At 36.9% G+C, this 26,386-nt stretch overlaps 1 protein-coding gene across 2 annotated transcripts; it reads left to right on the top strand.

The window, feature by feature from the left end:
* Positions 1 to 62: 62 nt before the first annotated feature.
* On the top strand, positions 63 to 26,299 carry LOC110803234 (uncharacterized). Of its 2 annotated transcripts, XM_022008732.2 has the most exons (25): positions 63 to 369; positions 2,366 to 2,486; positions 2,592 to 2,654; positions 7,982 to 8,083; positions 8,167 to 8,332; positions 8,445 to 8,543; positions 11,321 to 11,470; positions 11,603 to 11,642; positions 11,909 to 11,966; positions 12,075 to 12,157; positions 12,904 to 13,002; positions 13,109 to 13,224; positions 13,305 to 13,423; positions 14,636 to 14,706; positions 15,359 to 15,464; positions 15,623 to 15,762; positions 15,908 to 16,066; positions 16,643 to 16,746; positions 19,122 to 19,297; positions 19,655 to 19,844; positions 22,454 to 22,553; positions 23,141 to 23,309; positions 24,653 to 24,735; positions 24,823 to 24,899; positions 25,868 to 26,299. In XM_022008732.2, exons 1-25 carry the CDS (start codon positions 283 to 285, stop codon positions 26,037 to 26,039), a joined length of 2,850 nt encoding a protein of 949 aa, XP_021864424.1. In that variant the 5' UTR covers positions 63 to 282; the 3' UTR covers positions 26,040 to 26,299. The 2 variants fall into 2 exon arrangements, with proteins under 2 accessions (XP_021864424.1, XP_056697255.1); XM_056841277.1 differs by lacking the exon at positions 63 to 369 and having other exon boundaries at positions 2,375 to 2,486; positions 2,575 to 2,654.
* Positions 26,300 to 26,386: the final 87 nt, after the last annotated feature.

Raw genomic sequence — 26,386 nt, 5'->3', positions numbered from 1 at the left:
AATCTAGTACCAATGTACCATGATGATACGAGTATACGACAATCACTTACATTAGTCAAGCTCGATCCACCCATCTCAAGTTCGAGCTCGGCTTGAATCACACCCTCGCCATACCCATTTGACGACACCAACGCAAATCACACTCTCCATACTTCCAAGTTCCAACTCAAGAAATTCCCCCCTCGATTTCCGCCATTGCAATTCTCTCTCTCTTCCCTTTTCATCATCTGTCCTGCGATTAATACTCCATAGACTTGGTAAAGCTTTTCGTGTTCCACAAAAATGGCGGCCGGTGGATCGATTGTGCCGCAGCAACTTCACTTTCCGAAGCTCTCTCGCCTTTCCATCTTCATTTTCGCTCTTTTGCTGGTAATCTATTATTCTTGTTCCTCAATTTAGCATTTTCTAATTCAATCTACTTCGATCAATGTGATTTCCGCTTGTTGATTTCATCTGATGATAAGGAGAGCATTAGAAATGGTGGTGATTACTTTGATTACATGATTCCTTTGATTTGTGTGTTTGATGGGGTTTTAGAGGAGTTTGGTTAGGTCGGAAATCATAATTGTTTAGAGTAGGGTGGTTGGAGTTTGTGTAATCTGTGCATCACTGCTTTTTTTCGGGTAGACCATGCCGAAATGGTGACCAAGGCAGAGGTTTTTTTTGGTGTTATTGCAGAACGTTATTAGTTAATGATGACATTCTTGTATGACCCTGGTGTGTGCTTGCTGTTTTTCTTGTTGGGCATATCTATTGTGAATGACAGTTTAAGAATTCTCCGTCTCTGTCTGGAATCGATAGTCTTGTTCGTAGTGCAAGTTTTTTTTTTTTTTTTTGAGGGATTTTCGTAATGTATGTTGAACTAGCAATGTGACAACTTAATTTGGAATTGACTTCTCTTGAATGTGTGGCAGTAGATTCCGGGAATATTATAGGCATAGAAGAAATTTGAGTTAGGTGATTCAATCTTGAAAAGGAGAAAAGAAACTCTAGTATCATTAATTCTTTAGTTATCTGATCTCTTTATTTCTATGTAATTCCTTGAGAAAGCTCTACTTACTAAGAATGTGTTATCTTCACCTGAATTTCATTTATCTGAACTTATTAGTTATGAACTTAACTTGTTAGAACTTATTGGCACTGAACTTGAATATCATGAACATATCGTAGATGTGATTTGAACTTGGATTTTCTTGTCTGCGAAAACTGAACCTTCCTGAAAAAGATGATAAGAAGTTGAGAGAGCAGAGCCTAAAAGAATGCTGAGTAGTTGGTATTCCATCGTTGATGTTGGTACCACCAATTCATATTTTTGTCACGGGGTTGCATGTGAGAGTCTAACAGAAGTCATATCTGAACAAGTATTACACGCAGAACACATGGAATCTAAACCTGGCTATTGTGCAGAAGTGACTGCTGACCTACAATTTTCTGCTTTATCTATTCTTTACTCACAAAATTATGTAGGAAGAAGCAACAATCTGTAGAAATCCTATTGTGGCAAGACAAGCTTATAAGCAACAGGATCTCACAAAGCAAATGTCTGTTCACCGATTCACACATTTCTGAAGTTCTAATCTTTGGACCTTGCATGTCGGTTCTACTGAGGGAAGTTAGTCAAGTGCAAGGATATAACGGTCATGACCTATTTGGTGCCGCTCAAAGTCTAAAGAGAAGGAACCCTAATTAACTGTTATGCTCCCTCTACCATATCTTCACATAAGATGTTAGTTTGCTGGAGGAGATCCCCTTGTAGCTAAACAAACATTGGGTGTATAGGATGGGTTTGGTATTGTTAACACAATAAAGGGGTGGGTTTTGAAGGGTTGGTTCTTCTTTATGTCAGGGGTTGGTTCCGGTAACTTACATGATTTGAATGGTTATCATATACTTCCTCCGTCTTTTAATACTCGCAACGTTTGGACTTTTGCCACTATTCATATAATCTACTTTGACTATTCGTAGTGTTTTTTATATAAGATAAAACATAGTCATGTGGGATCTTGTTAGATTCGTCTCAATGTGTATTTTCAAAATATCAACTTTTTATAATTTTTGCATAAAGAGAATTTAAGATATAAATGATCAAAGTTGTGCATCGGCATGCGTGAAACTAACAAACGTTGCGAGTAATAAAAGACGGAGGAAGTACTTCTTTAAATATATTTTCATGGTTCCATAGTTGCCTTTTGAAATAATGTATACTGATATGATTAAAAAATAGTGATGTAAGTCAACGTTAATGGGCCGATTAGCCCATTATCTTACCTTCTTGCTCAAACAAGCATTATGCTTCGACTTTAAGTTCCTCACTATCACAATGTCACTAGTATTCTCCATGATAGTTTGGAAAATTTTGTGTCAGGTTTTTGCTCCTGGGTCGCATGGATCTCCTGCACATCGTAAAAGTGGGATGTCTTCTGTCTTTTCTTTGTTTAATCTTAAAGAGAAGAGCAGATTCTGGACTGAGTCTGTCATACATGGTGGTAAGTCTCCATAAATCAATTTTTTGTTTTCTTTAGGATACTAAGTTTTAATTATTGAGAATTTCTCTTTGATTCTTTGGCATGACAGTTTCCATTAATGTTCAGATGTTGATGAATTGGAATCTTCCAATCTCGGAAAGAGTGGGGCCTTGAACTACTCCAAGGCAGGTAGTCAATTCTTATCTTTGCTTTATTTATCCTTTTACTTTGGTTACATGGTTTGACTTTTGAGGACTTGATAATACTTTTTTCAACCATTCTACGTTCATCCTTAAATTCAAGGATAATACATGTTTTTGGAAGCTTTCTTGAAGCATTGCACTTTGAATAATCAAGGCTAATGTCTTCTGCAACAAATTGTTTGTGGTCATGTTGATCCAATGAGCTTGCTTGCTTCCCCCCTTTTTTTTGGCATTTGCAGCCAACTATACAATCTTTAACAACATGGTTGTTAATTCTTGGGGGTTTTTTGGCTGGTGTCATGCATCACCATCCCAAGCCACCCATTCAACTCACATGCAAGATCCCCAAGGGGGAAGTGTCGTCAAAGAGTTCGTTAGAAATAATGCTAGTACTTGTCTTGGAAGAGAAGCAAAGGGTAAATCATAAATTAGCTGAAGAGTTGGTACTTGTCTTGGAAGAGAAGATAGTATGGGGAAATTGGGGAATGCTGCCACTGGAATAGGGGAATATAATAAAGCAAGGAGTAAGGTGAAATGTATCAAAAATTGTAATTTTCTCTTTCTTTCGATACACTTCACCAGAATTGGGGAAATTGTATTTTGGTTGTTAATTCTTTGGAAGTTTCCAGTCACATAATTGCATCAATATTGCAATCATTTATCTCTATCCCTATTTTCTCTTCTTAATTCCAAAATTATTTCACATATCTAATCTAGCTGGAAAGGAAAAGTAGATTTTTAGAAGTACGACCACTAGTTATGCAACTCTGGGATGGAGCGGTTTTCCTTGATTCCCCTTTGAGCTACTTTCTCTGAAGTTATGTTACACTGAGCTAAGGTGTGACCAATGTGCTACTCCTTTCGTGTTTAATTAAAAGATACACTTTCTATAATCGGCCATATTTAATTAAAAAATATACTTTCCTTTTTTTGACATGTCATGGTCTCCACTTCCAATTATATTAATATTTCTCTCCTTCTTGTGGTCCCAACACTTACTCACATCATCATTTTACTACAATAAATAATTCACCCACTATCCCACTTCCATCTTATTTTAAATAAATTCAACCCACTCTCCTAAAACTACGTGCCAGAAAGTGTATCTTTTAATTAAATATGGAGGTAGTATTTTAATTATTTATGTTTATAGACAACTTATCTTCCTGTATTGACGTTTCTTCTTTAATCACCCATCTATTCGAGAAATTTTCCCTTGAAGGGAGGAAATACATAACTAAGGTAGGATTATATATTATCATAGATGGATGATATATACAATGTACGTGGGCAAGTAGGTGCAAAAGAGACCAAGAGTGTGCCCCTAAGAGGTGTAGTAAGGGATTGATTTATGTGGTTTAAAATATGGGATTTGATAAATAATGTGTGTTGGGATTGTGGCAGTACGACATTCATAGGGTGTAATTATCACCAACTGAAGGGTGTGTTTGTGACAGTACCTTGGCATCACCACTATGTATTTGTTGGGGTTGACCAACGGTGAAGAGAACATCCGATAGAAAGTGCCAAGTTAAAGTTGGACAAATGATATGCCTTTCTAGTTAGTGATAAAGAAAATGAACCCTGAAGATAAGATTAGGCTTTTGCGAATGAGGAGTGCTCTTGTGGGATGCATCTGAGAGAGGAAGAGGAGGGGGGAGGCAGTATGCATCAATTTGGAAACCAATTGTAATTTATTTTTAGCGGTTTCTCCTATCTTTTAATTTTTAGATCTGTTCACGTCTAACTGTTTTGAAAGTAGGAACAATTATGGGTTTAGAGTGATATAATTAGAATATGTGGATTAACTATGGAGATAGTGGCCTATGTAACTTCTTCAAATAGGAGGGTTTGAGAGTTTGTACCATGTGTTGTTCAGATATGCTTGTTTTCATGTTGAAATCTGTTTTGAAAGTGGGAGCATTTATGGGTTCAACCCAAAGATTGGTGGCTTCAAATTACTACCTTTGTATCCCATTTTGTGTTCATTCATCTATCAAGAAAATTAGTATTTTTCTGCCGTTGTTTCTGCTTAAACATATCATTTCCTTACAATTGGTATGCAGTACAATTCTGGGATTACTGGTTTGATTTTCTTATTTTCAAACAAAATTAAAAAAAAATCACAAAATAGAGGTCGTCGGAGAACGTGCAACACATAGAATGCAAATCTAGACCAGAGAGGAGTTCACCTACATTACACGGAAAAGAGATTGAGGAATGTCAGATCTTGAAGAAGAAAGGAGTACCCGACAAGAGATTCAAATTCACGAGTTTGATGGAAAAATTTCTGTGTAGTGGATCTTTCAAATGGAGGATTTCTTTGAATTTTTTCACGAGGAAGAGAAGCTAAAGACTACCATACTAGGGCTTGACAGCGACGCACAACAGTGGTTCGAATCAGACGGTGACTGCCGCAAAATGACTTAGGAGAATTGATGGGGCAGGTGATGCACCTTCGTGTCAAGTACTAACGCCGTGTAATGACCAATTTGGAGGAAGTAAGATTCTCGCCAGAAAACCAAGACGATATAGATCAAGTGGTTGAAGAAAAGGAGGTGGTGAGAACAAATATGAAAATATAGAAGTTCATACACCTTTCGAATGCCGTGGACATCTCCATATCAAAAGAGGAGCAAAGCGCGAAAGTTCACACCACCATCTCCACGTTGGTGGATGTTTTGAAGATAGTTCCTAGAAAGAAAAAAGAGGTGGAGAATAGTAGGTACAATTTTTTTTTTGAGTTTACGAGGGAGGTTTTGCCGACGAATATGGTGCAGATGCTGGTGATGATTTCGTCATTATCGTGGGTAAAAGGTTGAGAAATGAGTCTTGATAGTTTTGATGGTGGTCCGCCACTTAGAGGACTATCTGAGCGAGGTGGCGGCGCGGCGCCTCTGTGGTTCTGGTGGTGGGACAGGTGAAGTGTTCGGGTGTAGCGGTGGACTTAGCAGTGCCGGGGCTATGTTCACGCCATGATTAAGGGGCCCTATGCAATTTGTTTTTAATTGTAGTTTCCATGTGTACATTGGTTTCCATTCGAAAAAACCGGAAAACAAAAAGGAAAACAAAGAGTCAAAGTATAAATGTTTAAAATCAAAAAACAATTTACGTGTTAGGGGACTCGAACCCAAGATCATTGGTTTAATATCAATGCACTTTAACCACCACTCCAATTTTGTTTTTGTGTATATTTAGTAAACTAATTACACTATATCTAAAATTTAAATTTAGGGGCCCTGTTCCGCCCCTCGCCCAACCGCCCCTGGGACTTAGTAGTGGTTCCAACTTGGTTGTTGGTGGTTGCAACGGAGACGGGTCCAAAGGTGGAATCAACTCTTTACCGCTGAGGGTTGGTGGAAATCCGGATGGCTTTTTGGGTGGCTTTTCCGGTGGTTTTTCAGCGATGGTCGAGGTGGTTTTGTTGGTGGAGGAATGAGTGGATTTTACAACCTCAATGTGAAGCGAGGAGGATTCAACAAAGTTGGTGCTGGAAATGGTGGTTTTGATTTTTTCGCCGGAGGTAAGCTTGGTGGTGTTCTTCTTGGTGGGGTGTCGAAGACAACTCTCAGAAAGTTCTAGAAATGGAGGTGTATGGGAGAAGCTTCAATTTGTTTAGTCGTTGCCTCGGAGAGGAAGACAATTAGAGAAGATGCTCTTAGTAAGGGCAATTATGTAATGAAGCAAGGGGCAAGGCCCTTGCGAAAGGAAGGGGAAAGGAAGGGGAAGCCAGGGGCTGGCCGCCATCCCTTTCCAAACAATCTCTCTATAACTAATGAGACATAACCCATTTTTGAAACCCAATATTCTAATCCCACCTTTTCTAATCCCACCTTTTGTATTGTTCATATTTCTAATCAACCCAACCCAGTTTTTAGTGTCAATACCTCTTCTAAGTGTTCTAACCTCATGTTTCCACTAGTTAGTGAAGAACACGTATATGGGCCAACCCACTTAAATCCCATCCCAATCGTTTTTAAACCCATTCTCTTCCCCAACTTCTCCAAACCACCGACTCCCAATTCTTTGTTGTTTTTTCCACAAAACCCAATTTAGCAGTTACTTTTTCATCACTTAGTTGTTTTCAATATGTCACTGTTACTGTCGAGCCGGACATTCAATGCTAATTACTACCCACCTTGAGGACAAGGTGGAACTCTTGGGGGCCAATAATGTAATGAACTAAATAGTAGAGGTCTAATAGGTAGTGCAAGTAATATTAATGCTAGTATTCTTAGGAAGAAGGAAAATTAGGTAGCTAGAGTAGAGATGCTATAAATAAGGGCACGGTAGGTTTAGAGGAGGATGCAGAGAATTTGGTAAGCTTAGGCTTTGGAGATTGGTGAGCTCAAGTCACTACCAGGAGATTGGTGGCCTCAAGTCACTCCCTTTGTATCCTATTTTGTGTTCTATCAAGCAAATTAGTATATTTTCTGCCGTTAATTTTTTGCTCAAAAATATCAGTTCCTTACAATATGCTTGACAATTGTCGAAATATTTGTTAATGATTGTTAAATATCAGGTATTCTAATCAAATTTCTGTTTGCTATCTAAAAAGAATTTTTGGTGTAAATGTAAGTCTGAGCGCATCTATTCGTATACTAACTTTAGTGCTTCCACTATGCTTGCTGATAGACTAATCTTCAACTCACCCGATGGGATGGAAAGAGGGATGGGGGCACAACTCGATATATTGTTTTAAGGGAGAGGGAAAGAAGAACCTTTATCGTTTATATTGATGCTGTGAATGCTATGGCTGTTCTCTAGTTCTAGATGTTGCGAAGAACAGTGCATAGGAAGTAAATGCTAAATATTTCTCCATCTTGAGATTTTTTTGATTTGACAGTTAATTTAGAAAAAAAGATCATTGTCTCAATTCAAAATGGCACATATTTCCAGAGAAACCATTCAAGTAAGTCTAATTCCTGTTCTCAACCCATAAATGATTTGAGCTTGAGGCTTCCTTCGTAGCTCCCAGAACTTCTTCGTAGTAGCACCGTTACATGCTTCACACATGAAACAGTGGTAACTGATTTCACAATAAAAAACTGTTAAAAAGGTAGCGGCTTGTTTAAAAATATTACAGTTTGCTAGATTTTTTCCCCTGTGAAGAATTAACTGTGGTAATTAGCCCTTAGGCTTGTAGCACCCTGCACACCTCTGTGCTTAGTATCCCTTTGATCTGGACTGTTTGTTATATTTGTCCCTAGCCTCCTTTCTCAAATGAGTGAGGCCCAGGGGGTGTTTTTATTATTTTCTGGTGGATTTTCTTAGCTGATGGACAAGTGGTGCTTGATCTAAACTTTGTGGCAGGGAATGTTGCCAATTATTTGAAGCTTCACGAAGTTGATTCTTTGCATTTTCCAGTTCCCGTGAATTTCATTTTTGTTGGTTTTGAAGGAAGTGGAAACCAAGGTAGCTATTTTCTATTTGAGTTAATTATGTTTGAGACAATTGTTATTAGGTCTTTTATAAATATTGGTATCCCTTAATTTCAGCATTTTCACTGCAACCTGAAGAACTTGAGCGATGGTTCACAAAAATTGATCACATATTTGAACATACACGGGTCCCACAGATTGAAGAAGTGTTGAACCCATTCTACACCGTCAATGTTGATAAAGGGAGTCATCACTTTCCTACACTGAGTCATGTAAATTACAAGTAATGTTTTCTCCAAAGTCCAAACTATGTTTTCATGGTGATTTTAATCAGTCTGTAATTTATTTATTGCACTCTGATACATGATACTAAAACTTGGAATTTAATTATGCAGTTTCTCTGTTCATGGTATACAAATGAATGAAAAGGTTACTTCTGTTTTGGAGCGTGCCATTGCTGTTCTGGCCCGTAAGGATGATGTTTCAGGGTCTTGGTATGTTGTGTTATATCCTAGTTCTAATTGCACTTCCATTCTCTACATAGTGATTTTCATCTGTGAGGACTATGCTTCAAAAAGATGGAGTTTAAATATTCTGATGGAGTATCAAGTTTTCTCAAGGGCATGTTTTATTTGGTGTGAAAAAAGCCAATTTGTACAAGTGACTTTTGGTCTCTCTGTTTGCATTAACTGCTTGCTTTTTGCAAGATGGATAGAAATTGCTTCAGGGATTAGACAGTAGAATACTAGGTAGACCAAAAGCTCATACCTATGTGCCGTGATGTACGTCTACGCTCTCTAGAGGACACTAGATGTCTTTCATCAAACTGCTTATACATTCATAGTTGTACACATTCTTACAGTTACTAGATACGGAGCTTGCTTATAGCTTATGAATGTTGGTTTTGGTTAGACAAAGAACAATTTTTTTAGATTGGAGAAAATGAACGTCACTAGAGGACATGGAGTCATGGAGTCTCTAAGGAGGATCATTGGAAATTTTAGTCTATTATGTTTTACATCTAAATAAAAAAATATCTTGTGAAATCCTCAATCACAACAAATTTGACCTTATCACCCATCCCAACTTTGTACTTAAACAAGGATGAGAATCGGGAGGAATTCATGAATGCAAATATCTGAGAACTGGAACAGGAAACTTGAATGCTGAACGTTAGCATGGCTGTTTAACAATTTACCCCCCTGCTGAGCTCCATAACTTTTCATGATTACTAAATATTTGGTTAGTACCTACTTTTTGAGTTTGACTTTCTTTCTGGGAGATGGACGGGACTACTTAAGTTTTTCACAAGTCACAAGAGATGCCTCCTGGTTCTGTTCTTAGGCAATGCAACTGGGGTCAATTTCATTTGTTATTCAATTTTATCCTTTTTCTTGCTGATGACTACTGACATTTATTAACAAGTATGATGCTCGGTTTACCCCCCTTTGACATGATATGATTGGACTGTGTACAACTGTACAAGGGTTATGTGTCTGACCCAGGGAGGAAAAGATGGATGTGGCTGGCTGATGAAGTATTGCATGAATAGGCATGATGGTTTACCTACCATTAGAGGTGTTGCAATTGAATCATATCTAGATTTTGGTGGGTAAACCCTATATCTATTTTGGTGGGTAAACCCTATATCTATTTTGGTGGGTAAACCCTATATCTATTAGTTGAAGGCGTAATCCGTAAAATCAAGGATAGAGATGTCGGAGCTTTTTGACTCTGCATATGCATTTTCAATAGTGAGGCATTTTATTTTTATTTTTATGTCTAGTCTTTTTTCAAAAATTGAAATTATTCCTTAAAATGTTCTTTCCAACTCCTAACCTATTTTCTGAAAAAGTTAATAGGTTCAAAACATTCTTAAGAACATAAATGCAAGTCTGAATTTTTCCTATAAGTCAATTTTCAACGCAGTAATGTTTGGATTGAGGAATAGCTTTGACAGCTGATTTTAGCAACAGAATCTACAATATGACTGCCTCGATATGTCATACTCCCTCCGTTCCATAATGATGTTTCAATTTGTACTCACGTTTTCCAACGCGCATTTTGTATCATTTATATCTCTAATTGTACATTAGCAAAAATTATAAAATTTTGATATTATTAAAGTACTCGTTGAGACGAATCAAACAAGATACTACATGAATATGTTTTTTCTTATGCATTGGAAGTAATTTATAAGATTATTTTCAATTGTGAATAGTGTCAAAATTCTAAATTGGAACATCATAATGGAACGGAGGGAGTAAAAGTTTGGGGTATACACATAAATGCGTGTCAAAGTTGGCCTCATATTCAAGTCTGGACGCTGACACGTTGTAGACCTATGATGCTGAAAGTGGGTTTTGCTTTTCCATATCCAAGTCAAGATAATAGTTACTTTTTAGTCTCGGTTGTAAGTTTACCCACGTTTCTTAGGTCAAAATGGAATCATGAAAAGGGGAAGGAAAAAGTACAGTTATAAGTTGTTTGGTTTTCTCTAGTTGAGCCGGCCTAGATCAAGCCAAATCAAACTAGTTAGTGGAAGATTTGAATTCAAATAATTAAGTAGAGGACTGAATGGAGGACAACAAGAATGCAGTTTGCAATCTGGTTCAGTTTTTCTCTTTATAACAGAGCCAACAGTAAATTAGTTTCTACGAGTCAAATGCAGCCTCTAAATTAGTTTTTACTTGAAACTGAACTACTAGTATCATAGTATGCAAGTTTGTACCTTGATTCAAGAGGCAATTAGTTTCAACTAATTCATACCCCTCTCAGAAAATAATGTTCTCCTTCATTTTTTACAATGGTACTAAAGTCCCTTGAACTAGAAAACTTTTCCCTTTACACTTGTGTGTTTTTTATAAACATGTACGCCAAACGTTAATTCTATTAAGAGGCATATTTGAGGATATAGTTTTACTAGCTCAAAAAAGAAATTAAAAGTTTGTCACAACATTTCTTTAATTTGGGGCCTGGGGAGTTGCAAACAAGAAGCAAATGACAGTTTAGATGAAACATTTGATTTTCGATAATTGTAATCCAAAGTTATACCGCTTGTTTGAAACTTGTTTGCTGAAATTCTAAAGAATATGAACTCAAGGCCTTAGAGTACAATAATTTCTGTCTGCCTAAAACAAAGCCATCATTTGTTTTGTCTCTCAATTTTTTTATTTTTTTATTTATGTATTTGTCTATTTATTTTATTTTATCATACTTGCTTCTAATGGAAACTCCTTTATTTTATCTATTTTATGTTCTTCTCCCACAGGGAAAGTAAAGATTCTTTGTGGCAAGTGGACTTGGATATGATGGAAGGGATTTTTGATAGCCTCGTTGAGTATTTGCAACTTGGAAATGCGTATAACATTTTCGTTTTGAACCCGAAGCATAATACTAACATAACTAAATATGGCTACAGGTTTGTCGTTACATCTAAAAATCTGAAAGATCAGTACCATGACTGCCATTTCACCTAAAGCTGGGAGCTTGGTCCCATGGCTATGTCAATATGTTTCCTTTCATTTTAACTGGGCTCGTAATTGGATTGCAGGAGAGGATTGTCTGAGTCAGAGATAGACTTTCTAAGACAGGTGCTTTGTTCTCTCTTTATGAATTGTTTTTTTTTTAATTGGACAAGTATAGTTTTGAACTATTGTTTTAGCCTTTTTCATGACCCATCTTGGTAAAATGTTTTGGGGAAAACCATGTCATTCTTATTTCCTTTTGGTGACCTCTTGTTGCAAGACAACCTTTCTGGTTTTTGTTGCTGTAAATGAGGTGCAACTACTTTAGTGTTGTTGATCTATATCTTCCGGGTGCAAATATTGTTTATAATATGATGGTGTGATTGGTGCAGAATAAGAGCTTGCAAGCTATATTAAGTGAATCAAGAACAGTTCCTGAGAGTACTCTTGGTATTCGAACTTCCTCTCACAATTTTATGTGTTAGTAAGTGCTGACAAGACCATTACCTTACTCAGTTTTATGTTAATAATGATATCTTTTTGGGTCAATTTTTTCAGCTATTGAGAAGATTCAGAGACCTCTATATGAAAAGCATCCAATGGCTAAGTTTGCATGGACAATAACTGAAGAAACTGATACGGTTTGTGTTTTAATTGTTTGGCATATTTTCCATATTTCTATTTGCATTTTCTTTCAGTTAATAGGCAATATTTGATAAATAAATAAAAATTACATATCCATTTTCATTCATCTCTTATTCCTATATATGTCATGTTTGCAGTAATATTATAGCGAATTTAGTGCTTTATCTTCTGCTTTTCTTCTAAAACCAGATTTTCCATACATGTCCAGTCCCCCTTGTAAGGAAAGAAAAAGAAAGACAAATCTATGTGAAATGATAGAAATAAAGCAATGTTTAGGTTTAAGGTTTATTGGAAAATTATTGTTCATGTAGTGGAAAATGTTCAGACTTTTTGTGCTGAGCCTCACTAAACTTGTTCTTTAACTCCACTTGGTTATTTGAAATAGTATTGCTGGGTTGCATGTCTGGATGCAAGTTCATGTAACCATATGTGTGTGCATTGTGTGCACATGTCATGATTGTTGGGAATCTTGGGATAGGCGTGGCCAGTGATATGGGTGGGTTTGTCAAAGGCACTTTTATGCACGTGTAGATAATTGTAGGTTTATTTGACACATGCACTGAACTGCTGGAAAATCAAATATGATCAACTTTACGGTAGTTAACTTATCGTGTTTGGATGCATACCTGATGGGAGAAGGGTTAAATGAGGAAGGTTAGGAGACTTAGGAGTAAGATGCGATGAGTCTAATGGCAATTTTTAATGTTATTCTGGCTGGGGTTGTGTTTGTTTTTCTTTGCAGGTTGAGTGGTCCAATAGATGTTCAGAAGCTCTAGATAGTATTGAAAATCTATATCAAGGAAAGGATGTAGATTACATTATTGAGAGCAAAGTTTCGCAGGTAGTTCTTTGTTTAGTTTCTAAAGATATCATGAAAAGAAATGATGTTGGCCTCTAAAAGTCGTAGATGATATATTGATTTTCTTCTTATTATTCTTGGTCTGGAGGTACTGAATGGGAAAAGCGGAGATCTAAAGCTTGCGTTCCAGAAAGAGATTAAATCTGGGGACCTCGGCAACCTTCATGCAGAATGTCTAACTGATACATGGATAGGGAAAGACAGGTTCAAAGCTCACCCACTTTTTATTTTCACAGGATAATCAATTGAACTTTTGCTGAACTGAAATAACATGATCTTTTCAGGTGGGCATTTATTGATCTTAGTGCTGGCCCTTTTACTTGGGGTCCCGCTGTCGGAGGGCAAGGTGTTCGAACAGAGGAAAGTTTGCCGAACGTAACAAAAACAATTGGTGCCGTTGCAGGTCCTGCCACCAACTTTTGCTTCTCCTCCCTTGCCTTTTATTTTGGACGTCAAGTAGACAAGTAGTATGATTACTTTGTTTTCATGTTTTTACCATGTTTGTTATGACTTGGATGAGATCATCATTGCATTTTCAGTTGTAGGTTTTACATATGATCTCTGTAGGTGATTCCCTTATTTTGCTAGAAAGTCTGATCGTTTGGCTTATGGGGATTTTAACTTGTAGATACACTTTCACTGTAGCGTGAATAGTGGTTATTTATCAGCCTAGGATATGGTGGTCTATCTCTTGCCATTTTAGCTATCCTATGCTTGTTTTCAATCTTTGGTCTTGCACCTTGTAAGAACTATAAACTCCTTCTAATTTTCTTACTTGTTATCTTAGTGTTTTTCACTTGTTGCTAAGTAATTGATGTTTCGGGGTGCATTTACTCAGAAGGAAAAAGCTTTGCTCTCCCTCTCATTAGAGTCCCAATGAAAGCCCTGCCTATTCCAACCTCCTCACACCTATTTGCCAGAGAGAAGCTAGTAGACAAGGGAGGTTGGAAATAGTTCATTGCATTGATTTAGGAATCTTAGGATTATTATTAGTACGAGAGAGAAACAAATCCAACTTTAACAACCCTTACTTTTTTTTGCAAAAGCCTAAAGCATGAAAGTAATAAAGAGTGGAGGGAGTATCGGGTTTAGAAACTTGGGTGTGCTCTTTTAATATTAGGAGTGGTTACCTAATTGATTTGTGTGGTTTGGTTGGGAAAAAGAGAAGAAGGTTCTTCTGCGAAATGTAATGATGGCAATTCTGTGGTGTGGTAGCTTGGAAAGAAATGGTATATTTTTTTATGGTGTTCTTATCCAGCTTGATTTCCCAAATTATTTTATAGGGAAGCTACAAAGGAATTGAGCTGACCTGTAATTTGTTTTGAGTTTCTTTCTGAGGACATTAAATTTTTCCAAAGTTTTTGATAAAAAAAAAATATTCCTATTGAAAGAAGTGAAGTATTAGTTTAGAAACACAGTGAATGGAAGTGCTGACTATTTGGACTGTTACATTGCCTATCCACAACTTCCTGTCCACGCACTCCAATTGATATTCTTTAGTCATTTTGATGTTTAAGCAGGCAAATCGGAAGTGCAGAGTATTTGGTCTGTTACATGTTCATATGCTTCTTTGAGTAGCGTTATTTCAACATTGTTTTGAAATTTGTGCTTTCAGAAATTTCGGAAGAGGAAGCTGAAGATCGTCTGCAAGAGGCAATTCAAGAAAGATTTGCTGTGTTTGGGGACGTAAGTATGGCTTGACTGCAAGAGGCAATCAGAGCATGATGTTGCTCACCCTGTCCGAATGTCTGATTACAATTCTAATGTGCATCTACTCGTCTAGTGTTACCTGCACAATTTGGTCTTGACAGATGACTGCAAACTTCAACCCGTTGCCTTACCAATTGGATGCTATCTGAGATTATTTTCCTGTGCAGTGGAATAATCCTGTTAGTCCGTTCACCCCCCCCCCCCCCCCCCCCCCCCCTGAAAAAAGATTTAATGGAAAATCCAGTTACTTAGGTGAAACAGAGTTAAATTTTACTGGCAATAGGCATAAGCGATAAGCTCTTTAGTCCATTGTAGGAATGTCTTATTTATCTTTCCATCATCCTGTTTAGATGGTTTGATATTTTTAAAGGTATCCTCTGATAGTCTGGAGGATGTGAAGTCCATTTACAATCTATGGTAATGTGACCCTTTACGGCCTTACTGAAACTTGTCCTAAATGAACTACCACGCAATGGTTTCCACTTTCCAGGGAACCAACTTATGTTCTTTTGCTTGTTGGTTTATAGGTTGGGGAGTCGGAACATTGTAGTTCATTGCTTGGTAGAAAATTATCACTTACTTAGATTTACTGTCAACCTTCTCAATGAATATTTCTGAATTATTGCAGAGGGAACATGAAGCTATTGACATTCTTCTAGCAGAAATTGATATCTATGAGCTGTTTTCTTTTAAACATTGCAAAGGAAGGAGAGTTAAGCTTGCCCTCTGTGAAGGTAACTGTCTTAGCTGTTGAAACTCCTGTTTATTCTTTGTTTATGTCGACTTGCTGGCTCTTTTCTGCCTGGGAAAAAGAATTTTGTGGGTATAACAACAACTGAAATTCCTGAGAAAAATTTATTGATGTATTACAATTTTGAAACTGGTACTGCAGAACTTGACGAGAGAATGGAGGAACTTACGAATGAGCTCCAGACTATGGAAGGTGAAGAAGATGATGAAAGTCGCAAGAGGAAGGCGATAGATGCTCTAAAGAGAATGGAGAATTGGAATCTATTCAGTGATGTCGATGTGGTATTTTCCTGAACTGGTCTTATTAATAAAAATAACCTGCACCAAACCGTAAAGGCATGTAACATGTAAAGTTGTTTGTTAAGACAAGAATTTCATTGCTTACAAAGGAATCGTGTACTCAAACATAATAGTGCTTTTATTGCAGGAATTCAAAAATTACACTGTCGCGCGTGATACCTTTCTAGCACACTTAGGTTCCAACTTATGGGGATCGATGAGGCATATCATTGCCCCTTCTGTGGCTGACGGACGTTTCCATTTCTATGAGCAGATATCTTATCAGTTATTTTTCATCACTCAAGATGTATTATATTCTCACCCTTTTCTGCCAGCCCCCACTATTCCTTTCCCTCTATCTGATGTCTGTCTTTTGTTCCCCCTCCCCTCGTATGTGTACGTGTGCATGTATATTAATTTCTGACCTCCTGAGTTTTGTTTGTTATTAACTGTTGCATTACCTCTTTAATTTCATGTCCTTGATAATACTCTATCCACCTTAAAATATAAGGTGCCTGCTTTTTTGAGATAGAACTTCGTTGGTTTCTCAGAATAATTAGTCATACTGTATAAATTTTATTTTTTATTTGTATCAGAAAGAGCTTCCACAGTTTTTTGATAAACTTTACCAGTATACACGAGAGAAATTGATTGTAAAATCTCGATGTAGAAGAATATAGGTGCCCTAAACTTTTAAAAGAGTAGTATTTGCTAGGAAGGTCTTTGCGTATCTCTATTTGTTTAATTTTTTTATTTAACTTCATTATGCATTTTGTTTCCATTCTCAACTTCATCAGTATACACTATGCAGAGCTCCATTTTCCATATAGTTTTTGGGCCATCCCAAAACCCAAAAAAAATAATGTGATCACTGCTGTTGCAGAAATTGAAGAATATTAAGAATTTGCCTGTGGATCTAAAGGCTATAATGGATGGGCTATCGTCTTTGTTATTACCTTCTCAGAAGGTGATGTTCAGCCAGCATATGTAAGTGTCTTTGCTACTCCCTCCATTACGTTGTCAATATATTCTTTTGGGATGCCCCGAAATACATGTTTATTTCCTTTAGTTGTACAGTATAGCACTTTTTCGTGATTGCCTGATCTGAAGGTCATTAGGTCAACGAAATAGCAGGAGTCCCAGGAGACTAGATAATAAAAGATGTTTTCTTTAGCCTGAGACTCACCGGGTTAATTCCCTTAAGCATTTACTTCTTTCCCTTTTTTAGGGGATGTCTTTCTCTATTTTTTGTTGTCACCTCCTATAGAAGATTACATACAGCTCTAATTTAGGTTCACTGGCGTGTGTACATGTGGATGATTCCTGCTAGGTGAAAGAGGGTTGTCACCTGAAACACGGTACACTATTTTATGTGGAACGGGTACTGAAGCATAATTCGCTACCTAGTATTATGTAGCCAGTGAAAAGGTGTTGATGTACCATGTTCCACGTACCACGGTACGAAATTCATCTTTTGGATCATGGTTGGGGGGTGGGGGACTGGGGGGTGTTACCAATTAAGGCTGATCCTGACTACAACCAAAAGAAAATTTATATCCACATTATTTGTGTTAAAGCATATACGTAGTGCTTCGTATTAGATAGTTATTATACTTTAAATTAGAAAGCTAAATCTTATTTGTCAAATAGCCATCCTAAGTTATAGGTTTTGTGTTAATAGTTATGATCTTATGAGTATAAGACGGTCTTGCACAAAACTTTCTCCTATCTATGTCATGGGTCATTTGAAAGTGTAAGTATAGATCTTCTAGCGGATTGCAAAGCCGGGGGAATTGGGCTGTTTTTCCCTGTAAATTATTGTACTTTGTACTGTATTTTTTATGTTGGGTGTGATTTATCCCTTTGACCAACCGTTTTGGCCATGAACTTGTTGGCAATGATGTGTAACTTTTTGTCTGAAATTCTTGGCATTGTTTTTTTTGTTTTGTTTTTAAACCTTAGTAGTGAAGTATTTTCACCATTCCTCAAGTAAAACAATTTACAAATTGGTTCTTGTGCCCTCGCTTCTCATATCAAAGGAAACAAATATGTGGTTGACCCTATGTTACTCGGACAGTATGATTTTATAAGATTCTTAGCATGAACTTTTCACCCAAAAATACGTACTACTCTGTACTATAAAAGTATGCATATTTCAGGTTGACTTTTGGCTTTTGGCAAAAATTTGAATTCAATCCCATTTGTGAGGACATGTCCCTAACTTTCCCTCCTTCCTTATCTTGGTACATTTTTCTCTACATTGATTCAAGTGTATGGTTTGAAGTTTTGGCTCGGGTTAGGATTCCATGCCCTTTTTGTAGTGTGGAGACTCTCACTCAGATACGTAAGGCTAATTGATGAGTCAAAGTAACAAAGTGTCACATAGTTTGAGGAGCCTTGCTTTGAACTGCCAGTTTACCTCTTAGTTCTCCATAGTTCAAGGTTAAAGCCTTGTTTGCTCTTGAATAGCAATTTAAGTCCCCGTAAATATGAGAATTCGGTTATCTATTTTCTTTAAATATACATTCAGGAAGATGTATATTTCCGATGGAGCCAAAGATTCATTTGTTCTTTTGGCTGTGGGGATGTAATGGACTAAATCAAAATGGCTCTTAAATCCTCTTTGCTTCCTTAAATCAAAATGGTTCTTAAATCCCGTTGTTGTCCCGTTATCGCTTTTGGGTCAATTGGAAACAACCTCTCTTTTGCAGGGGTAAGGTTGCTTACACCCGACCCCCCCTTACCCCGCTTCTTGCGGGAGCCTCTTTGAGGAAATGGGGTAATGATAATGATGAATGATTATTTGTGTTAAAGGGACGCTTATATACTAAACAAGGGTTATGCTCATTCTTTTATTCTTTAGAAGACAATAGCACATATTGTTAGATGTGTGCATATTTGCTGAAATGAAACAATAAAGTTATTACCTTTCTCTTGGAGTTGAATATGACCTGTATTGTTAACTCGTTAATACCCTTACTTTCCTACCTTTACAGTTGCTCTGTCAATGAAATATTTGAATATAGTGGGTCCAATATAAATACAGAGTAAAAGCTATTGGAAATTGACAGTTTTCTAGATGGAGTAATTAGTTACTTGAAAATGTTCTGGTAAACTGCATCTTTCATTTAAACTTTGCATGTGTAAAAGTTTAGAACAAGTTGCGTATAACTGTTGCTCGTAACAATCATTTAACCTTTCATTTCCTAAGCAAGGAGTGATTGTTCTGTTCTTCCAGCTGAACCAGTCAGTCTGTCTGATTTTCACAATTCAGTCACAATGTCAGGAACTCATGATAGTTCATTGTCTCGCTATCTGAGCTGGCATTTCATAATAGACTAATGTGTTTATGCTGCCTATAGGTTGCCCCTTTCAGACGATCCTGCTATGGCTATGGCTTTTTCTGTGGCTCGACGAGCAGCTGCCGTGCCAATGTTATTTGTCAACGGAACCTATAGAAAAACTGTCTCCAACTATCTTGATTCCTCTATTCTTCAACATCAATTGCAGAGGATCAACGATCAAAATGCACTAAAAGGTGATTTGATGTTCTTACACTAGAGTTGGGCTATTACATAGAATTATCAGTCAAGCATGCTGTCTCGAGATAGGTGCTACGGCTGCTACCCATATCTCAGACTATTTGGGACTGTAATATGTTTCTATAGTGAAGCATCCTCTGCTTTCAGTTATGCTCGTTGGCTCGTAGCCATTAGTGGAGCACCACATTCATAAGGGCCTCATTCGCTGTATAGTAGTTATTGACTCCTTGAGATATAGCTTTGGATTATACAAGTGCTTTGATGAATGGTTGTCAGCTGTGCCAATTTTCTTTTTCCATTTTAAATCATTTTTTATTAGTCATCCAATTTAAAAACATATTTCGCTGATGCAGGAATGCATGCGAATAGCAGGTTGACATTAGAGGTCCCGATTTTCTGGTTTATTAATGGTGATCCCCTGCTGGTTGACAAATATTATCAGGCAAAAGCACTTTCTGATATGATCATTGTTGTTCAGTCGGAAACCCCTTCATGGGAAAGCCATTTCCAATGCAACGGACATTCAATACTTTGGGATTTAAGGTAAGGATCTCAGGTGTGCTTTCAAATTTTCTTTACTGTCCTTAAAATAGTTATTTTCCTTGACAATTGTAAGGAACCTAGGTTGAACATCATCATGAAGATTGTTATATGTGATGTATACCTAAGCTAGCTTTGTACAAGTGTAGAAAATCATGGGTCTATGACCTAACAAGCAAGTTGGTCTAGCCATGATGAGCCTGAGATACAACACGAATATGGTTGTTCTGCTTTTGGACTTTTGATTCAGCAACATGAAATTGTAGTGACCTTGATGCTAGGGCCTAGGGACGCTAGTCACAGATTGAAGGGAGGCTATGCCAACAGAGTCTTTAGGGGTAAATGAACTGGTTTAATATCAAGTTGACCACCCTTACCATATTCCTTTTAGTTCTAAGCCTCTAAGGTTTATTACAACGTGAACTGGTTCAACTGGGCATGTTTGAATACTTTGAACCACTTGAATTTGCTGGAGTGGAGCACTACATGCTACAGTGCCAATAAAAAAAGGGTGTGAATGCAAAGTTCCAGAGGAATAATCGACCAGGTAGGGACAATACATATTCCAGAAGATCTATTGTGATGGTTCAAGCTGAATGCACACATGTGTCTGGTCTGTTCGTGATTTTGAGAAACCACCATGTTGAAAAGTTCATTTGACCAAACCACCTATTAATGTCCCCACATTAAAGTTTCTCCTAAAAGATGATCTTGTTTGATCAGTTTTTATCCTAAAACATGCAGACAACTCAACATGACTTCTTTTCCATCTCTTTCTCTTTTTTCTATTTTCTTTGCAAACTTCTCTCGTTTTCCTTCCCTTCTTTTTTTTTTTCTTTTTCATAACACATTTTTGCCTTTTCTTCAAACCGACCTATCTTGTTTCGTGTTCCCTCTTTTTCGTGCCTCGGGTCTACTCTCTTTAACATAACCTTTTATATTTCTTTTATTTCTCTTACTTTATGTTCCGCATACGGTTCCTTATAACGGTTTATGTTAGCCGACCGGCCGACCCTAATCATTTTGGGACTAAGGCTTGGTTGTTGTTCTTCTGTTTTTGTCAGTGGAAGCTGACCAAATTGACATGCTCTTTTTCATTTAAGATACTGTTTTGTTTTCCTAAGTTTATTTCACCCGGTCAAATATGATGTAACTTGAAGTTGTTCACTGTGGCAAAAGTACATCTAATCTAGGGGCATATTTGTCAAATTATTTTATTTTGCTGACATTTTGCCATGTGGTGATCTTACTAAGTGAAGTACTTGTAGGTGGCTTGTTAATGATTGAGGTGGTTTTTTCCGCTAAATACCAAATATTTGAAAGTGTGTTTCAATATTTTGTGTGAAACTCTCTTTGGTTCCCTTATCGAATATGCTCCCTACCTCCAGCCCTCCTTTTCCACATTTTTTCGATTACTTTGTCTTATGACTCTTATCCGAGGCTTGTAGACGGTTGAAGTTTAGTTATGCTGTGTCTATGACCTCTATGGCTCTATGTCCGATATTGGTTGATCTATCCAGACTTTTTAAATAAGAACTTTTAATCTAAAGTGACTTCGGAAGTTTGGAATGAGCTTTTGTTTGTCAATGTTATTTCGTTTGACGTCCTCTCAAGAACATTTTAAAGCAAGAAAATAGGAGGCATTATCCTTTCTTGTGAGGCAGGGGATGAAGGGATTGGGGATTATATCTTGGTTTTCATCCTTCAATTTACGTCTGAACCCCCCCGCCCCCCCCTTATCCTGCTTCTTGCGGGAGCCTCTTTGAGGCAATGGGGTAATGACAATGATCTTTCTCGAAGCTCAGAATTGGTAGAATTATTGATTAGGTAAGTTTGTATATTGCTGCAAAAATATTCTACATGTCGTGTAGGCTTCTTAGTTGGTCTTGTTCTATGGTTCTTAGACCAAAATCATAAAAGCTATTTATAGAGTAGCTGGTGACTCAGAGACAAATATACCCATGTATGGCATGAGTTCCCTGAGTCTTGAGTAACATAGATCTCATTTATTTATCTTTATTTTGGTTTTTGTCATTGGAGCTGGTGATGATGATACTAAGGATGTGTGACAATGCAAAAGATTGGTAGGATTTGTTTTGGAAGCCTTTCTAGTGAAAATTTGGGTAGTGGATTTCTTGTTAGAAGGTTGAGGAACTTTGAACAAAAGCTGAAAGGCTCTTACTAATGATATATTTTCAGTGTCGGTGGTTATAGTATAAGAAGATATGTCCCTCCATTAAGCCAGATTTGAAAGTTGCAATGCCCCTTTTTTTTTATGGATTTGTGAAGTTTGCCTTTGTTCGCTGATCTTAGGAATACATAATTATACCCATTATGGTATGTGGTCAAAGCTGTAAAAATACCAGGTTTCTTAATGCAAGCGGATTGTAGAGCATCAATAGTTTGAAGGAGCATTGAGAATTCCTTTTTGCAAGCATTAGCTTCTTGTGGAAATTTGCTACTACTCACTCTGCTCCCACCCCAATTTTAATGTGTCAATGAGATACAAGTATACAACTCATCTTAGTTAATACTCTAGAAATATATACATATACCTACTTCTGCTTATTCTATTAAGTCACTTTCTACCTTCTTTGTGCTCATTGTCTCAGGAGGCCCATTAAAGCTGCGATTGCTGCTGCTTCTGAACATCTGGCTGGTTTGCTTCCTCATCATCTCGCCTACAGTCATGCCCATGAAACTGCTACCGAGGTATGCTGGAGGCTACTTTTACCACGGTGTTGCTGGCTGTTATTTTCACCATATTTGATGTTTCATTTGAATAATTTAAATGTTTGCTATAATTTAACCATATATTTAGGATAACGGAAGTTAATAACCCTAAAGAAAGGTGGATAAAGTACGAGAGATGGGGTAAAAAGGTAGATAATGTAAGAGAAAATGAGTGGAAAGGTGTAAATATTCCGGGGTAAGATGGTAAAGTGGGTTTGCCATAGAATTAAGTAGAAGTGAGTAGAACAAAAAAAACAGGGATCGGAACGGAAAGTGAGTAGAACATATACATGTATATACCTTTATGTGTATATATGAACAACCAGCACTTGACCTATTATGTGTACTCTATTGACTTTGAAGCAACAAGATAAGCCTTCAAAACAAGAGTTGTAACTGATAGAGATGTGTTCTGGTCCAGCTAATTGGCCTTACGCTATGAAGTCACATTTTGAGTTCTTGTTCTCTTGATGATACATTATGGGTAGCATGTTAAATCTCTGTAGGTTTTGGTATATTAAATGCATTGTTCTGCACTTTTCTTAAGTTGTATCTCTTGTGCATAGGATTGGTTATGGTCCATGGGCTGCAACCCTCTTTCAATCACTTCTCAAGGCTGGAGAATCTCTCAATTTCACTCTGATACCATAGCCAGGAGCTATATTATCACAAGTCTTGAAGAATCTATCCAGCTTGTGAATTCAGCTATTCACCGTCTGGCTTTGGAGCAGACAAGTATCCTTGTCTTCTTCTGTCAATTAATCGTCCACTATTTTTTTCTGCTATGAATGAGAAAAACCTATGAATTTGGTATCAGGTATTCAGGACACACCAAAAAAGCAGGTGTTTAGGTTTATCAAGTCGTACTCAAACTTATTGCAGCAGTCACTGCTTTATGCTAATGATGTCCATTTACGCAGAAGACCAGATGTTTTTTCCCATGTCACTCTTTCTGTGGTCCATTTTAGGTTGTCTATTTTGCTGACCAGTGATTTTACGTGAAGTGAAACTATTTTAGACGGATGTTGCCATTGAGCTGAATCGATAGACATTGACAATAGTCAACTAATGAACTAATTATGAAGTGAAAATATTATTGAAGTTGTACCAGCTAATTATGAAGTGAAAATATTATTGAAGTTGTACCAGCTAATGAACTAATTATGAATTTCCCACCTTAAGGTGAATAGACATTGACAATAGTCAACTCACCAGTGGTAGGATTCCAGTTACTGGATTTCTTAGTTGTCTATTTTAAAGCATCAACTGGGATTACAAATTAGCTCGCCATTCGGGAAAAACCTGAAGTGGAGATTCTGTTCTTTGTATGCAGCCTACCACTTAAGCCTTGTTCCCTTCATCTGTTTTTCAATGAACTAAAACTACCTTTACTGATTATAGCTGTTTTGGACTTGTTGAAACTGATTTTTACAAACTGATTGTTACTGAATAAAACTGATTCCAAGTCACTATTATTAATGTTATATGAAGTTATTGATATTTATTGAATATAACTTTTATTTACTTTTTTTACATAGTAAAACTTATCAAACTTTTTTACTGAATTTGTTATTAATATTTGTAATAAGTTGAAGAGAACATGTGGCTTGAGCTAAGTAGTATGATTGCGACTTGTTGAATATTCTATTGATCCAATCCAGTGTTTGCAAGTTCCTATAGTTCATTTGTGCTTACTCTGAGCAATGATTATGTAGAAATTCTGAAACTATCTTAATTATGATCATTAGTATGCCAATAGCCAAAAACTGCTTATTCTTGCTTTTTATGATCGTATATGAGCTTTGGGGTTGTGTGGGTTTTTAATGAAATTATGTAGTTGCATTATTATGAGCTTGTGTTTGTATACTGTAAAATTGGGAGCATGCCAAATGTTAAATGTTGTGTACTTATGTGATACAATCCATCTTGTTTACCTCTTGGTTTGATAAACAAGACAGAGACTTGTTAATGCAACTCTTTGATTGACTTGCCAACTGTTGGTATCTGTACTTTGTGGTTTAAGGTCTATATTTGACCTGATGGATAGTCTATCTTGGTGTGAACTTGACTGAAACCAGCTCAAAAATCGTTCAAGCTTTTTCATTCCCAGGAACGTGAGCTAGTGAACAAGTACAATTTTGCTGTTGGCTTGTGGAAAAGAGTGAGTCACTGAAGCTTCTCTCATATTCATCAATCCTTAACGTAGTCCTTTAAAATTTAAGCTTCTGCTGACCAAATATTCTTGCAGATTGCTACTGTTACTGGAGAGTTGCGTTACGTCGATGCGTTAAGGCTTCTGTACAACCTGGATGATGCATCACGGGGGTAAGGCAAAGCAGAAAAATTGATTATTGGAAGTGGAGTAGGACATAATGTTAATACATATCTAGGGTGCATACATTAAGATGTACTATCTTGGCGCTGTTACTTCTAATAGACCTTGAATTTGTTTCTATTTTCTAAGCTCGTGCTCAATTTTGACACAAAGACTTGTATATGATGCATGAATCTCATTAAAATCACCCTTTATCCTAAAGGTCATTGAAAAATTTTGTCAAATATCCTTCATAACTTATCCTATGAGATCCCTGCCTAAGCAAGTTTCAATAATTTATAAAATAAAACCTACTTGTGCATCCTTTCTCATATCTGAAGCGATCTGCATGTTTTATACCTGGAAAATTTATGTATATGCAGATTTTATCAATGTGCTTCCTTTCTTCATGTTTATAGTGGATTCTTTCACTGATCTGTTGGACAATAGTAGTTACATGATGTGCTGTTTGTGAAATAAATCGAGTAAAACATTTAGGTTGCTTAGAACTGTATCTCTGCATGATAATGGACCCTAAATATGTCTTTCGTTATGTATTGGTAGTACCAGTGTACCACCAGTCATTCTTATTGTAATCTTTATTGAACTTGGAACCAACTTTGTATATTTTATGAGCTCAGTGGCCAGATATTTTAGCTTAACTAATGAGGCATGATTAGCAAACTTAATACAGTAACATTGCCCCATTACTGCCCTGCTATGCTTGCTAGATAATTAGTAAGATTCTTGTGACTTCTCTCAATGGCTGCTTGTGTTGGGTATAATGCACTAATCTTCTATTTTCTTGATGAATTCTGATCATGGCAACTAGATACAAAGGTCTTTGATCCCATGTTTTCCTGAATATGATTAAGTTTATGGTGCAAAATTCTTTCCCAGTTCACTTCATAATGATGTTCGTTTCTTCTTTGTCTGTCTTGGTAAGAATGGTTTCTAAAATTTACTTTGATTCTTGTAGTTTTGCGGAAAAAGTGAATTCTACTATAGCGCTCCTTCATCCAATTCACTGCACAAGAGATCGGAATGTAGAGGTGGTGTTTGACATGACAACCATTCCAGCTTTCTTGGTCGTCTTCTTTATCCTTTGGTTGGTTCTAAAACCAAAGCGAGCAAAGCCTAAGATTAACTGATTTTTTCTGGGGAAAGTTAATATCAGCAGCAGTTGTAGAAACCAGTTTGTTTATACTGAATTTTGTAGAGCAGCAGTGAATAAAATTATTTGTAAAGGAATTTTTGCACTTGTTGATTTTGTTTTAGTCTATAGTAAATGGAAATTACAATGAGATCCAAAGAAGAGGAAGTTGTACACGTTCAGAGCTCTAAAATATGGGTACAAAAACCTGCTTCTCATGCGCTTGCATGCATATAAGCCCCTTTTGTTTGTTATCAACTTCCTTTCTCCTTTTTGTTACTGTTTTCTAAACGTCATTTGTTTCAATATTTAAATGTTTCAACCTAATTCACCCAATTATGTCAT

Source organism: Spinacia oleracea, chromosome 1 (genome assembly GCF_020520425.1).
Source record: "Spinacia oleracea cultivar Varoflay chromosome 1, BTI_SOV_V1, whole genome shotgun sequence".
NCBI lineage: Eukaryota > Viridiplantae > Streptophyta > Magnoliopsida > Caryophyllales > Amaranthaceae > Spinacia > Spinacia oleracea.
Note: the sequence above shows the minus strand (reverse complement) of the source record. Positions and strands in the feature narration are given on the sequence as shown.